Raw genomic sequence first — 16,795 nt, 5'->3', positions numbered from 1 at the left:
GATCCGATCTGATAGTACTAACCATTTTTGAGCAAAAATTCAATCGTGGCCAATTGGGCGAATTTAACAGCACAGTGAAGAGCAGTTGTACCCTCAGTCACCTGAAAAAATAACCCCGAATGCTAAATGTTATTATTACGTCAATTACCAGTGTTCATAACAGAAGATGTTTCAGTCAAAGTTTCGGCTATAAAAATTGCCAGAAATAGTAAACATTTATGTGAATGCGGTTAAACTGTTGTAAGGCTTGACCTTTTAAGCATTTTTACAACTATGTTTACTGCTAAAAAATCTAAAGTTATTGCGCAATTTTTTTTCCACCGCAATTTACCGCATTTCTTACATTAATCTGTTAAGAAACATCGACCCATTTTTGGTGAAATCGTAAACTGAAAAAAGCATGCAGAATAAAACTATCGTGAAAACTCACCCAAACAAGGTTTAGCTAGTATCCTTTGCTTGCATTAGCTAGCTCCCAAATAAAACATCGGCCCACCGAATACATCGTCTTTTATAAATATCTCACAAAATTCACGCAAGAAAAACAAAGCAACCATTAACAAATGAGTACAAATAAGAGGATGTTAACAAGAGTTATTGAAATTTGTGTCTAGCGTTAAATCCGTATCTCTTCTTTTGCCCCTCCCCCGCTCCCTCCCCCCAGCTTAGAGGGCGTATGAATTTTACAACCCCAGTATCACGTGTTGTTTAAATAGTAACCACCTATATAGCACCGTAAAATTTGTATTTGGGGCGCGGGGGGAAAAACACTTCCGGGGGAGGGGGAGGGGGCAACGAAAGCCCGGTAAGATCTTTATGAAGTTCCACCTTATCTAGGTTCATACTAAAGAGAATTGAAATAACATGCAGCGCCAAATATGATAAACAGTGAAACAGAGACACTAAAGACTTACGTTAAGTGTCAATGTGAATTCTGAAATAATTAAAATGCGACAATCCAAAAATAGGGAAGCGGGTAAAAAAGTCGAACTATTGATGTAAATTGCAGTTGGCTTTTTTTTCACGCATAAGAATGTCATTAATAGATCAAAAATGGGCAACGATAAACAATACTGAACAAATTACGAGCAAAAAATTACAAACACTGTGAAAACACAAATTAGCGAAGCCATTAAAATCATTAGCTATAATCTGAATATTATGTATTTTTGTTTCAATTTCTATTTATACTAATTCAACTGAAATTATACTGAACGAAAAAATAATTTAAATTGATTGATGCAGCTTTCGAAAAAAATATCAGAAAGATCTTAAAGTGGAATGTGAAGCTTAAGAATAATCGAAGTAAACAGAGATAAGCATACAGGGTATACTCATTTATGTGCACTATCACGTCATTAAACACACACACACACACACACGCACACAGAGAGAGAGAGACACGCACACAACGTCAGATATCGCGTAATACGTGATAAAATAGATTTACGAATTTGCAAAAAGAGGGCCAGAAAAACTAAAAAGGTTTTTAAGAAAAAACTGTTTCGAAATTTGCGGTGTCCAGCAATTTAAGCAGTAAAATAAATTCACACAAGAAAACAAAAAACAGCAGAACAACTGCTTAAATAGCATCCAAAGAGCTGAATAACCTCTCAACGCAGATATAGGAAGAACATAAAAGGAAGGACGACGGCTAAAAGATTAAAAGATCCAAATCCAATATTCATTTTTCTAATGCAATAGAAAACACTAGCCTCTAAAAAGTGCAAATTTTCAGAAAAGAGTGATCTAATTCTTCCATAGCCAATGCAAGTGAAATAGCAACTCGCGAAGAACTTAAAAAAGGTTGAAAAAAAGAATAGGGAAAACTTGAAAAAAAAATCTGTGATATAAAATTGAAGACCAACATTATCAATTGAAAGCAAAAAAAAAATGATGGAGGGGCGAGCTTAGAATCACTACTGACAATTGAAAGGAGTCAATGACATAAAACACGATTCACTAGTTTCTAATAACAGAAATTAACAAGTAAACTGTATTCATTTGGTTTTAATGTCAAACGAAAAATCAATGAAGGCAAAAAATACCATAAAACGAACAGGACCAAAATAGTTAGTACAAACAACGATAAAATTTTGACCATAACATTACAAAACGAATGAAGCTACAGAAATTTTCTGGTGCTCCACGCGAAAAAAAATAAAAAAAATTAACCAATATTAATTTTTGTGAAATTGTAAAACTCACAAATGATTTCATCAAATTTTGAATTTTGATGTCCTACAAATACAGCTTTTTCCCAATGCCTCAACAAATAAAATAACATGACTTGCTAACAATAACCCTAGTGGAGCCCTATGAGACTACCATTGATAAAGGAAAACACTGCTAACTTATTTAATATTACTTATAAGTTTCTTGACGTTCTTTATGTTTTGTTTTCAAGACCATATTGTGAATCTAATACCTATCAGGAATACCAGTTTTAACCTTTAAAGAACTTTAACGGCCTCTCACAATTATAAAGAACACCAAACTCCGAAATAATTTCAAAATAACAAATGACCAACAAAAACAAAATTATCGGTCTTAAAGTTAGCACTGACAAAACATACGCTTCCAAAACACTACCAAAAAATATTCAATCAAACTAAATCTATACAAACAATAAAGGACGTCAAATAAAAAGAACAATTTGGCAACAAACCGATAAAGTCAAGGAAATCTTCGAAGAAAAATCAATTGGGACTCAAAAACAGACCTATTTACTTTGAAATCTTGCATTTACATTCGCTTTAGCACCTTCTGTGTAAGAAAGCTTTAAATGCTAACGTATAACACTACTCTGTTACTTAATGACCTCAAGCTTGCTTACGTCACCCCCGTTTCAAAAGTCGAAGAAACAAATGCAAACAACGTGCAAATCTATCTTACAAACATCGCGCAAACATCATACAGAAAAAACTGCATCTAGTATAATAACCCGGCTGAGGATTTTGTCTGAAATTGTGTACAAAAAGTGCTGAAATTACCAAAAATTATGTATGAAATGCGCTGACAACAGCTGAAAAAAATTTTAGCGGGTAAATTTTAAATGACAGTCCGTTTAATCTGCTGAATTTTCAGAATCTTTCTTACACGATTTCAGCACTTTTCAGCACATTGGGCGGATAAATGTACTGGCAATTGTTAGGAGTCAATGACATAAAACATGAATCACCAGTTTCCAATAACAGAAATTAACAAGTAAACTGTATTCATTTGGTTTTAGTGTCAAATTGTCAGACGAAAAATCAATGAAGGCGAAAAATACCATAAAACGAACAGGACCAAAATAGTTAGTACAAACAACAATAAATTTTTGACAATAACATTACAAAACGAATGAAGCTACAGACTATGTACGAAATGCGCTGACAACAGCTGAAAAAAATTTTAGCGGGTTAATTTTACATGATAGTCCGTTTAATCTGCTGAATTTTCAGAATCTTTCTTACACGATTTCAGCACTTATAAAATATTTTTGTAGTGGCTGTTGGTGCATTTCGTACATAATTTTCAAAAATTCCAGCAATTATCTTATACAATATCACCAGCCAACTTACGCATGTTCAACGTTTTTCTTAAACAATTGGAAAAATTTGTTTAGTTTTTTCTGCTTCTGTATATACAGAAGCAGCGCCGGGGCAAGACTAATCAGCATTGCACTCGAGCCGTCCAATTTAAAACAAAGTTAGAAATCTGCCAAAAGACTTAAGATTTTTGCGAACTCTTAAGATAAAGCATTTATCGCAGCTGGGGTATAACATTCGATTTAATGAAACCAGAGGGTTTCAGTATTATGGTCATCAATTCGTTAGATAAAATGAAAGTCTGACAGTTTTCAGTTGTTCTGTTTTTCAAAAAGTTGAGTTATCATTAAAATGAACAACACAGATTCTTGATTGATTAATGGCTCTACAGAAAAGCAAAATAAAAAGGACCGTAACTGCTGCGTACATGTACAACGTTGTAAACAATACTGAGCAATCAATTCACACGAAAATTTATGTTAGATAAGTGCTGGATCCGTTGAAATTGAAATTTTCACAATTAATGAAAATAAGTAAGAAATTTGCTGAATCAAATGCTAATTTTATGTAATAAATGCGTAGAAATGTGCTGAAAAAAAATTATTTCAGTATTTTCAGCGCAATCAGAACAAATTTTACATAATTTCCGTACAATCACTGGATTATCTACAAAAAATATCCAGATACAGCGGCTGACCCCTCGACCCGCGTACCAACCCTAACCTTTTTTATTGTAGAAACCTGGAGTAGCGAAATTTAGCTACACATAGAATACCGTTTTCAAAAGCGATTTTCAAAATTATTACCGTTGGCAGTTTCAACATAAACATCACAAGATCAAAAATTGCATCAAAAGACAAATACTGTAGTGAGTAGCATTCATCATTCATCTTTTTCTTGCAGAAAGGAACAACGAGCAGCCTAAAATTCGCGGATATTTTGGTTTGCCGATACACATTGAAACCAACAACATCATGGCAGAGATTTCACTCATTAGTTTATTTGTATCTTTATGTTCCCGGAACTTGGTCGCAGTGCTTTTCAGCGGTGTACCATTGACTTTCAATAGAAACCATTACTTAACCAGTCAAATAGAAGTATAAATTCTTTTGACAGTCTGCCCAGAGTCGATTATGAAACATCCCAGTCTGTACCTCTTCTTCGCCGTCTCAATTACATTATTGGTGAACACTTCACAGAATGTTTAACACTTCTCTCATCAGTAGACTGTGCATACAACATGGGCAAGTGGCTAAATCAATTCGGGAAATCAACTGAGGGGAAAGAGCAAAGCTTCGAGTTCAAAGAGCGCACAATACCAATTGCATTTAAATTCAACCACTTAAACTCTGTGAATCTGTTCATTTCCCGGTTTATTAAATTGAATGTTTTTGGGATATTCATTTCTTAATTCATCTGTAATATAAAAAACGCCTTTTCATGAAGCCATTTCAAAAGGAGTAGCGCATATAAATAGCATTGAGTAGCGTATAAACAGATTTACATGTATATGTCTATACCTGCCTGAGCCAAAATATACAGAAAGAATGATACGTGGCTTAATATACAGAGTAGGAACGCCAAGTAAACCATCCTGCGCATATAATTACCCGCTTAAAAGGCTTAATGCGCAGTAATTACCCGCTTAAAAGACATAATGCGCAGATAACTGGCCGTAATATAATCAAGCTGGGCATATGAATAATCGAGAAAAGATTTTATTTGTCCTGCAATTCGTAGTGAAATGTCTAATGTATGCCATGAACAGTTAACTTGGCAGAGGAAAAAACACGATGGAGTTTAAAAGATTCAGTACTGATTTAATCTTGAAACAAGGTCCGGGTAGCATTTTTGCTGCGTTTTTCAGATATCAGTGATTTTCAAATGATTGAAAATTATTTACCAGTCAGCTAGAAGACAGCAAAGGTAATTTATTCTGATAAAATGTACCATAAACACATTATTTCCGTCAGAAGGCGCATGTCAAAATGAATTTCCGTGCGGTAGAGAAAATGTGGCCGCCTGATTATTGGGTTTGGTAATATTTTGAAAAACTGACTTGTGATAAATTTGGCGGGTAAAAATGCGAGTAAACTCTGGGGCACTTTCAAAAACGCATTTCAATTCTAATTCGTTACACTTTACCCGAAGAAATGGTTATTCGACTTCTAGAATTCAAGCCTCGCTAAACATTCTCTCAGCCCCTAAAGAGAATGACGAAAGTAAATATATATTTAACCCGACGACTTTTAACCGGCTATAAAAAATAGTTGAGGGTCTTATAAACATAAGAACACTTTTTGTGAGTAGTTAACCACCCAACTTCCAGCGCCCAGGAAAGTTGATATAAACTTGGAAGTGAAATACGCAGATATGATCAAAGTTGGCAGAGCAAATGAGAGAAATTTTCCATTTTCCAAATTTGTCCGAGAAATTGAAGAAGAAAAGGACATCTCGCCAATATTACAACTGCTAAACTTCGTTTCAGAGCCCCTAAAAATTTATCAGATTGACTACCCGCGTTGAGAAATTGCGACAATATCGACGCAAGAAGCGTGTTTTTTTGTCGATTTTTGTCGATTTCGTCGGTTTTTTATGTAGGAACTGTCAACTATCGTCGTTTTTGTCGGTATCGTCAGTCTCAATTTGATTTAAATACAAAAGAAGTACAGGAAAACTGAGTGAGAGGTGGTGTAGATTGCAATCCTGACAAGGACTGTCTTTTTGTAAGATTTTTAGAACGGCAAAAACAGACGATTCTTATGTTTAAATACCGATGAAAACCGATCAAAACGACGAAAAAAAACGTAAGGGTTTTGATCGGTTTTTGCGAATTTAAACCGACGAAAAACGATGATTTCTTAAGTTTGAATCCGACGAAATTTTCAGCACGGGTAATCGACGCGGTTATTGACCCACTGTGAACCACGTCAAACTATTTTTAAGTCATTAACTAGCAACTTACAGCGCTGTTGAGGTCAAAGCCAAATTCAAAGCACAATTCCAGAACAGCAATTTTGCCCATTTCTGCTGCCACTTTCACTCCTGGTGTCATCATCTTCATTAGGTCATCGTGGCTGATGTCTCGATTCTGCTTGGCTATTTTTAGAAGTTGGCACGCTTGTTCTGTTCTGCCGCTGTCCTTGAGGGCTTTCAAAAAGGCAGTTTCTTGCTTTTCGTTTTGTACTAACATGTCCACGCCTTTCTGAAAATTTAAGAAAAAATGACAAAAGAATTAACCTGGTCGAACAATCTGGGCTTTTTCGCAACTATACACCGGGAAACAAATTTTTATGGGAAACATTTGAAAAAATTTTTGTGGAAAATGTGTACGAAAATCTACGTATGAACCGCTTTAAATGTCCTATCATTAAAATTATCAGATAAATACCAAAAATCAAATTTAATCGAATCAGTCCATAAGCAACTGCCCACAATTATCGGTGTCGATAAGAAAACCCCCACCCCCGGAATAATAGCCCAGTTCATTAACGCGAGGAATATAAAAAACGAGAGTTAAAAGGCTAAGGGAGAGAGGAAGAAACGTCAGAAATCGGAGAAAACATTAAAATTAGCAATAAGAAATAATCAGCAAACATTTAAATTTTAGATCAATATAAACCAAGATTATTCGATAATGGAGACCACGCAGATTGCAAGAATTCAAAATTTAACTGGTAAAAAAACTTTAGATAGACAATAAACCCACACGGAAATAACTCCCCGCGGAACTTGATATGAAACTATCACAACCGAACAAATTATCACGATCAAAATTCATATTTAAAATGGGCCTTTATTTCGGTGGGTGTGTATTGTAGCAGTAGAAATACTGGATGTACACCTCCATCCAATCAGAGGCTGAGAGACACTATTCTCTTCTATATAGAGAGAACTCCATTAACTATAGTCAGTCTATTAGAGTAGCAGCACGATGTGTATACCTCTGACTCCGGTGTTAACTCTTTTATACATCGTTATAATTGAAGTATATCTTCAGTGTTTTACCGAGTCAGTTAGTCTAAGAGATATAGGTAAGCCTACTTCGCGCGCAGAAATAAGTAGCCCTAGCTCTTTATACTTTAATGCTGTAAAAAGAGCCCACCTTCGGTCTGCCTTAGTTTTTCCTTAGAGGTCTGTTTCCTATCTGAATTTTTGTGGGGTTCTTTTCCGTGGGGGTTTATTTCCTAGACCCTACAAATATATATCCTGACTTAGTATACTAATTCAACATTTTATATTTACTATATATATATATATATATATATATATATATATATATATATACATATATATATATATATATATATATATATATATATATATTCCATTTGCTGTTTAAATGTAAATTTATTTATTGTAAATAATGTGGAATGCAAAATTTACCAAGATCTAAACATTGATAAGATAACATATATTTTATTTTTTAAATGAAGATAACAAATCGCATTTTGACGAAATAACTTTTGTTTTCTTATTCATCGAAGTTGATCAATTTGAACGATTTGAATTCAAAATCAATTTTTTTCAAAGATATACTAATAGGGATGATATAGAAGACTGTCGTTGTTACTTGCCTCCACTAACATCTTTATGTCGAGTGGCGTACAATGATTTCCACTTACTGCCAAGTGCAATAGAGTGTCTCCAACCGCAGTCTAAACAAAAACAATAAAAACAAGCTCAACTAACACAAAAACTGCTTTAAAAAATTCAACATCATATTCGCCATTTTGACTCTCAGTGATGCCGAATCCCAGTGGCAGAAAAGATTCCTAATTTATTCACCTTCCGGTTTATTTCGTCAGGGTATGTTTCCACCAGATATCTCAAGATTTCACTGTGTGCCAACTCACATGCCACGTGAACAGGGAGGAACCCATTGCTGTCTGACATGTGTGAATTCGCCCCAGACCCCAGCAGAACTTCCGCCATCTGCCTGAAACATGAGATCTGGCACCTGTCAACTCAATTTTTTCAATGTTCATAAAGAAGCACGTTCATAATTGTGTCATCCAACACAATAAGCTCGTCGATATACAAATTTAATAATTTCGGTATTTAGCTATTGAGAGCTTAAACTTATAAAATTATTAGCTTTTCCATACAAATCAGCACAATTCATTAAGTTATCAGTCAGTATTGAAAACCATTGGAACGAAACTTGATACACCTTGATAAGAATCATAATAAAACATGGTAAATCATGGGACGAGATACATCAAACAGCGATCAGAAACGACAATAAGTGTAAGATTTGTCAAGATTTTGTCAAGAGCTATCAAGAGATTTTTTTGGTCTATATTGATAAGATCTTACCAAGATCCTATCAAGATTTACCTTAGAAAGCTGCTATTTCAAGCTCTTGGCGAGATGTTTCAAGTTTTGCGAGAGATGTCAAGATCATGCATGTCTTATCAAGGTGTGTCAAGTTCCGATTCATTGGGAACTCAGCTTACTGGGGATGGAACATAGAACCCATGGACCCACACCCTAATTACTGTACTAATATCATGGCCCTGGGATGGGGGCTTCATAATGGAAGAGAAACTTTCACAACGATAAAAAATAAAAAAGCAATACTTTGATCCTGTCTCTGCTGCTGCATGTAATAGAGTCCTGCCATGATCATACTGGAAGTTCAGTTCACCCAATTCACTTCTGAAACAGTAATCAAAACCCTCAATTCGCATGCTACACGTCCCGGGGTGACCACCAGAAAAAAACTTACCTATAATGAACCGCCATATATGGAATTTATGAAAAGTTACTTCAACAATCAACAACAATCAAATATTTTTCTCGTTTGGTTGAAAAACACTCCAAAAGGCCTCTTGCAGTTCCGAAACAACATCTCTGTGAAGGAAATGTTAAAATCTATACTTCACTTTTATGGTACCTTTCTTACACTCAAAGTGTTTTGGGGTAAATAACACTTGTACATAACCAAGCCATCTCTGTAAATAACCTCAGTATTTCTGATTATTATTTCAATGTAGTTTTTAATCTGACTGTAGAACCTCATCAACAATGTCTCTCCTAGAAACAATTTCATTATCCTAGAAACCGGAGAAACTGTTAAAAGTTAAAAGTTAAGCTGTTTGGAATGTTGAGAAAGAAATTAGACTGACTTCTTAGATTTCTTCTTGAGAGTGTGAATGAGAATCTTGACATCTCTGAAGTTGTCTTGTCTCACAGCATCTAACACATTCCTCTCCTCCTTTGTCAATTTCTTTTCTATCACCATCTATTGCAACAAAAACGAGGTCATAATTTTCATTGACATGCGTCCGCAAAACACGTTTATATTTAGAAGTTTCAAAGAATGGAGGCTATAATAATTTTACAAAAGTTTATTAAAACTAAAACAACAAGAACGGGTAGAAAACTTCTCCTGATAACGGATCCTATATTAAATTTGTCCAGACTTTTAGTGCGTTCAAGTACATCGTTTGTACAATTTTCAAAATTTTTTTTACCACATAGAAGTTTTCAATTTGCCGACAAAACCTAAGTTTGCTTTGAATCAAAAGCCTTTTACAATGTAAAAAAAATCAACAACCAATTAAATCGGCCAATAACAAAAAAAACTTGCGGGTCAATGAATAAGAAAGCAACAACAGACACTATCACGGAGATGAAAAACAGAACTTCATTATATATTTATCATTACGCAAAATACTGAAAATAAAACAACGAAGCAAAAACTTTTTTAAAAAAAATGAAAAACGTTGAAAACAACTTTGTTCAATTTTAATTTATTTACCATCAAATTCATAACACGAGAAAATTAGTTGCTAGAATCATAAACAACTATTTTGAAATGGATTTTGAAAAACCATAGACAGATCTTTTTGCTGTAAAACTCAAAAGGTTTAGTGAGACACAAATCCTCAATTTTTTTTAACTTAAAAACTTTTCAAGTTTTCAAAAATTTTTCAAGTTTTTAAATTTTTCAAAAATTTTTTCAAGTTAAATTTGGAAAAAAACATTTCCAAGAAAAATGAACAGCAGTACATTGCTAAACAAAAATGAATAGCATGATAAAATAAACAACAATAAAATTATGGAATCAGATGAACAGACATAAGGTCAGATGAATTGTTCTCGGATGACACATTGGGGAATTTAAATTAGACAGGTATAAATTTGTGTGGAAAAGAAACACACGTTTGCAATAATTCACTCAATCGTCGTTCGACAACAATTAAAAACAAACTAAAGTTCCACTTTCAACAAGCTAGCTACGCTAGCACTTAACTAGCAAGAAGTATTAAATATCTTCAATGCCTGAAATCAAAGTAGATGTCAACACGTCGAGAAAATGTTGAAAAAAAAATGCGTATCCGAATGCAACAAACGCACTATAATTGATATATTCTAGAAAACTCTGAAATCTTCACTAATATAATGAGAAAATTTAATGCTTGATATATTTCTCTTAACCATGAAACGATAAAAAATATAAAACGATAAAACAAAACTACAACACAGGAGTTCGGTGTTCCGACTGCAATTAATATTGAATGTGCAAAGTTGGTGGTATTATGTTCGGACGTCAAAGAACCAAGATAATTAGCTTGCTTCACTGACGCAAATGTTGGCGGTTTTTCAAAAAAACCCAGCATCAAGTTCGTTTTGGCACAATATGCTTGGGTACCTTTTACCCAATCTTGTTCCTAGGCAGCAGTTCAGATGTTTTGTGAGATTTGCGTTACAAATCATCTTCTATTACCGAGAAAAAGTCATCCATTTCCTAACCATTGATGTACAATATAAAAAATCATAATTATGACTTGGTGTGTCGAAGTTACAGTTTTATTGCACGTGCCTCCTGGCACAACAGTCCTAAAATATTGAACTGCACTCGATACTCACTGAATTCAATATTCATAGTCTCCTTGACTTCAAATCACACCCTTCTTAAAAATTAACCATTATGTGAGGATAAAACAATCTTTTTCAGTTAAATGTAAAAAAGAGTTCCGAGATAAGTTCAATAGGCTTTAAAGGCGTTTTTAAATAAAAAGTCTCACTGATGAAAATTTTTCTTAATTTCTTCAGTCTGTGAAGTACATTTAATATTCAAATACCTAAAGATATAACAGTGCTTACGGAGAAGTAAAAACAGTAAACACAGTCCAAGGGAGTTCAAAATTAGCTATTTTTTTATTAATTCACAATTTAGTTGCTTACTTGTGAAAATTTACCATATTTGTGATAAGCGAAAACAAGCAAAAAACAGAATGAATACCATTAATTATGAAAAAACTCCATTAAACAAAATATATCAGAATCAATTACTCATCGATTATAAAGCTACGTTGTAAGTATTTACAGAAACGGCCAAGTTTCATGTTTAATCGCATTGGATGACAAAACATAAACGACCACATTGTTGAATCTTCCGTGGGCAATGGCAAAAAAATCGAGTATAAAAACTCAATTTCGTCGGGTATTTTCACGACCCATGTTTTCAAGATTGGGGTTTTATGCGTGGGTGGAAATCTGTGAGACTAAGCTAATTGAGTTTGATTTTGCTAAAATTACTCCTTTCCGGATACAGAAATCTAGCTACCGAAATGAAAGAAAGCCTAATAGGCGATTAAATTCAGAAATATTTCTCTTGATACTAATTGGGGGCTAAGAAGACAACGAGTGGTGTTTAAGTTACCCCTAGCACTGTTCACAAGAAAATTTAAGTATTTGAGTTTGGTTTCAAGTAATTACTATTAAAATTCTAGCAAAATTTTTTTAGGATAATTGTACGCTCAAAGTGATTTTGTTTCCACAAAAAGCACATTTTATTGAAATTTGCGCTATTGTACATTGGCCATGTAATGATTCTGTCTCTTTGTTTCTATGCCATTCATATACCACAACTAAAAGCGAGGATATGAGGCTTATGAACCGTGATTCTAAAATTACAGAAAACGAAAGGGCCAATCTTTTTGCCAATTATTGACCATGTGTTCCAAAAAAAAGTGTATCTTAATTTTTGCAGTACAAGGTGTTTTTCCCGCATCTCTTAAGGTAGTGTTAGATTAATAGTTCGAGAGAATAATGCATTTTTTTATTTTTAATTATTATAGAAAAACAAAACAATTAATTTATTGTTTTGTGGATAATTTTACATTTTGGTAATCTTTTTTTTTCAGGCAAAGTTTCCGCTAACTCGTTGCTTCTGATTGATATAAATGTTCTGTAATACTTTTTGAAATACGTATTTCTAATAGATGTGTGGTATGAATATGTATATTGAAATTTCAAAATTCAAAATGAGTCAAAAGGTGTGTGGTAGACCGCCCCATTTCTTAGGAATAATATGACTTTTAGTATGATGATTAACGGTTTCAAAAGTATAGGGTAGCCTGTTGGTTGCGCGTAAGGCTGGATCTTCCAAAATTAATCTTCCCAGATTTTATGCATTTGAATTCATTTTTGATTTTCAGTATTTTTTAAAATATCAAACATATTCTAGGAATTCTCAGACAGGGAAGTAACATCAGTATTGATGTCGACTGATAAATTACCAGAGAAGCAACAATGCAACGGAGAAAAACTAATCAAATATATGCTTTAACATCAGCAAGGAGGCTCGGTAATGTGCGACCGCACACAAGGTTCCGACCCCGCTCATCCACAATTTTGGCATAGTTGTCTACCAAATGAGGAACAGATGGAAAAACCCAGAAATTATTTTTTAGAATCCCAAAAAACCTTAAAAAAACATGTATTTTTCAATAAAAAAGTTTATGAACGAAAGATAGCCTCCAAAGCAAACAACTCAGTGGAGTAAAAATTGATGCACTAGTTTCATGAGATATGCCAATATTAGGAAAGCGAGTTAAGACGAACAGCAAAATCGAACAACAACAACACACATTAATTACATCAAAAACTTTTTGTCCATTTTAAAAAATAAAACTTAATAAGAAAGTTAACGTAGCGTCAGATAAAATTGAAACGAAACAAAAAAAACTTGTAATTCCCCAGAAATGTTATGGGACCAGTCCCTGATGAGGCTTAGTAACAGTTAGACAGAAAAAAAAACAGTATAGTTAAAAAATTCACAAACTTTTTTTAAAAACAATTATTTTCAAAGTAATGAAAGCCATTAGAAATAAACTAAAACATCCCATAGGCCTGCGATAATAAATGTTTCTGTAGAAGGGCATTCAGACCTGTCTTCAATCATTTTTAAGCAAATAAAAAAGATTAACAAAAAAGACAACAAACAAAAATTCAATTAAAATTTGCCAGAAAACGCTGTCGAAGCCCTAAAGCAATATCTTTGCCCTGAAAATATGTTCAATTGCGCTTTTTTCAAACGTCAATAATGTATTATGTGGCCTTTTATTAACGAGATTTGGTAAAAAGTAGACAAAAAAGAAGAAAAAGGCAAAAGTAAGTAATACTTTTGATTTTTTTTCGAAATAAAATTATTTCCAAAGTCATGAAAGCCATTAATTACAAAATGAATTGATAAAATAGGTTCGTTTAATCGTCCAAAGGAAGCCCTTGAGACCTGCAGAAGTTCAGAATATGCTTTGCGTAAACAAAAGAACGTAAAATAAGACAAAAATCAATTTTTTTTGTGAAAAACGTGTCGAAGCCAGTAAGGTCATAATGAGTTCTTCAAAAAGATTATTTTTTGTGACAGCAATCCGTTTTGACACCTTCCTTTGACACCAATAATGTCATGTTTGATCTCTAATTAGCTGGTCTAGGTAACAAAAAGACAAAAAAAATTGCGAAGTTAAAAAGTTGTTCTTTGTTTTGGAAAACAATTGTTTTCAAAGTCGTGAAAGCCATCAGCTATCTACTAATATCAGAAAATCGGCTCATTAATTTTTTTCCACGAATGGCCAGTGAAACTTGTCATTATTTAGGAAATTTCATTCGACTAAAACGACAAAGTAAAAACGACAGTTAAAGACAAAATTAAAAAATTCAATTAATTTCTTCAAGAAAGAAGTGTCGAAGCCGTTATAACGATAACCTATATCATTCAAGATTTTAATATGTTCAATGGCGCCTATTTTTGAACGCCAATAGTTTGATATGAGAGCTGTCAATAATGTGATAATGTGATAAAACTAGAAAATAACTTAAGGCTTAAACCGCACTAGAGATAACATTTCACATCAGCAGAAAGAAGAAGCATTGATTCTTTGCTGACACTAAGCTACAAGTTGACCAAATTCAGTAAAAAAATAGAGGAAATGTTCATTAAGCCAATGTTTTTCAAAAATCAATTATTTTTAAAAGTTAAAACAACCATAAGCTTTCAAGTAAAAAACTAAATGCATTAGCTTGCAGCTGTTTAGGAGGCCAATTGGACCTATTACTCCTGAGCTGCGATTTGTTATGTTCTGTTCTCTAATTAATAAAAAAGATCATTTTTTTAAAAAAAAACACCGATTAATTACAATCTGAATTTTTTTTTAGAATTTTAAGAGTCCAAGATCGGTCCAAAACTAGCCCTGCTAATGCTTATCTTCCATTAAGAACACTTATTTTTTCGATTGTTATAGATATCGATGATTTGTTAGTTAAAAACTCAAAAAAGAAATTCGGTGTTTTTGATAACTGACGAGTAAAATTAGCAAAAAACCACAGGGTTTTAATTAAAGAGCACTCTCAGCATAAGTTGAAGTAGGAATAGCCCCCTTTTGAGTCTACCAAGATTGTGTTAGTGTTTTTTGGGGGTGTACTGCCAGCAAATTTAAATAAAGTGGACTAAAGAAGCTTATTACATGCTGTTTTTGATGAAGAAGGCTGAATTTTGAAATATTTAGCCGGAATTTTTAACAAGAAAAGTAAATCAAAATAATCAACAAAATTTTTTGTCTCTAAAAATTAAATCAACAACACTAATCTTAAAAAATTATAACACATTTTAACAAAAATGACAAAAATTTCAGCAGAAATTCCGGAAAATGTTAATAAAAGCAACGTAATTCAATCTATTTTTTTCAGAAGTTTAAACCTCGATAACTCCCTGCAAAAAACGAAAATGCTTTCTAATGATAGCAGTCTCAAATCTACGATAATTATATCAATCGGCGAAAGTTGTCTGAACAAAAAAAAACCCATTTGAGTATATAGTTCTTCCCTCCTCACGAGGGGTCGGAACAATAAATGGCTGGCGTTGATGTTCAAGTTGAACTAATTTTTCAATCAAACGTTTAAGTTGATATTATCATTTTTATCCTTCAAAAACCTTCGAGTGACAGATCATAGGTAGCTCTGCAAAATATCAGATGCGCACAAGATCCAAACGATTGAGAAGCGGTCCAATTTTTCTAATAGCGCAATTACACGCCGACTCTTGTAACATACTCGCTGAAGTGATTTTCGAATAAATAGCTGTAGGTTTTACTAAGTATTCTGATTTTCTTACACGTAGCCATTATCAGGTCTTATCAGTTGCTATCTTGTCACTGCTGATCATTTTTTTAAAGATCTCTTTTCCAAAAATTTCAAACGATTATTATTATGGTTTTTGGTATTCAAAAAATTGCTTACAATTGTTGAGTTTTCGGAAGTTAATTTTGTTCATTGGCACTTATCAAACATGAGACTCCCGAAATTTTTCATTCACACGCATACTCACACTAGAGTCCCCTTTTAGTATGAATAATTTGATTGTCTACCAAACAAACAAACAAAGAAACGGCAATTAATTATTGAAAATACCATTGTGTATTTCTGGGGACAATTTATAACATCCAATATGCTTTCCAACGAAAACGATTTAATTGGCATCCTCAAAAATAGAATGTTTTTTTTTCAAAATGACACCACCATTTTTCCAAGTCAAGAAGGAACAAATAATTTACCTCAGCTCGCTGCAACTTAATAAGCTTCAAATAATCCAAATTATGCAATCCAAATGTATTCTGCAATCAGGAATGCATAAATAATAAAAATGCTGGCTCAATTTAAATCACAAGAGATGTTGAAAGTATATTTGAAGGATAACTTAAATTATGCAAATAGATTCTCTCAATGATTTTATCAGTGCACTTTTTTCATTATAGTACAGTGAAAAATTCAGGTGATTCTATAAGCCTGCAAAAGCGGTAAATTTTAATATATTGCCAGTTATTCAAACACTGTATCATTCGAACAGATAAAAAAAACTACATTTTTCAATCAGTGCATTTTGCTTAAATAACATTCAAGCGAGGTAAACGTCACCGACCGCTCAACGTTTATTCATTTATGGTCGTGGTATTTGAGCTATACCGTGCTTA

General features: G+C 33.3%; 2 protein-coding genes across 3 annotated transcripts in view; both read right to left on the bottom strand.

The window, feature by feature from the left end:
• LOC142344461 (uncharacterized) overlaps positions 1-6,734 on the bottom strand; it is a 94,369-nt gene extending 87,635 nt beyond the window's left edge. For both annotated transcript variants that reach the window (XM_075396120.1, XM_075396121.1), the window contains exons 1-2: positions 6,499-6,734; positions 23-101 (exon numbers count right to left, since the gene is read on the bottom strand). In XM_075396120.1, coding sequence (XP_075252235.1) covers positions 23-101; positions 6,499-6,726 — 307 coding nt within the window. In that variant the 5' untranslated portion in view covers positions 6,727-6,734. The remainder of the gene's footprint in view (positions 1-22; positions 102-6,498) is intronic.
• A 1,337-nt stretch (positions 6,735-8,071) lies between these two features.
• Positions 8,072-16,745, bottom strand: LOC142344957 (protein phosphatase 1 regulatory subunit 27-like). Its single transcript, XM_075397041.1, has 5 exons — positions 16,379-16,745; positions 9,665-9,780; positions 9,117-9,194; positions 8,322-8,472; positions 8,072-8,191 (listed from the first exon to the last, which is right to left on the bottom strand). The coding sequence occupies exons 2-5, from the start codon at positions 9,778-9,780 to the stop codon at positions 8,072-8,074; spliced, it is 465 nt and encodes a 154-aa protein (XP_075253156.1). The 5' UTR covers positions 16,379-16,745.
• Positions 16,746-16,795: the final 50 nt, after the last annotated feature.

This window comes from Convolutriloba macropyga, chromosome 8 (genome assembly GCF_964194025.1).
Source record: "Convolutriloba macropyga chromosome 8, txConMacr16.3, whole genome shotgun sequence".
Taxonomy (NCBI): domain Eukaryota; kingdom Metazoa; phylum Xenacoelomorpha; order Acoela; family Convolutidae; genus Convolutriloba; species Convolutriloba macropyga.
This window is presented reverse-complemented; position numbering and strand designations above follow the sequence as displayed.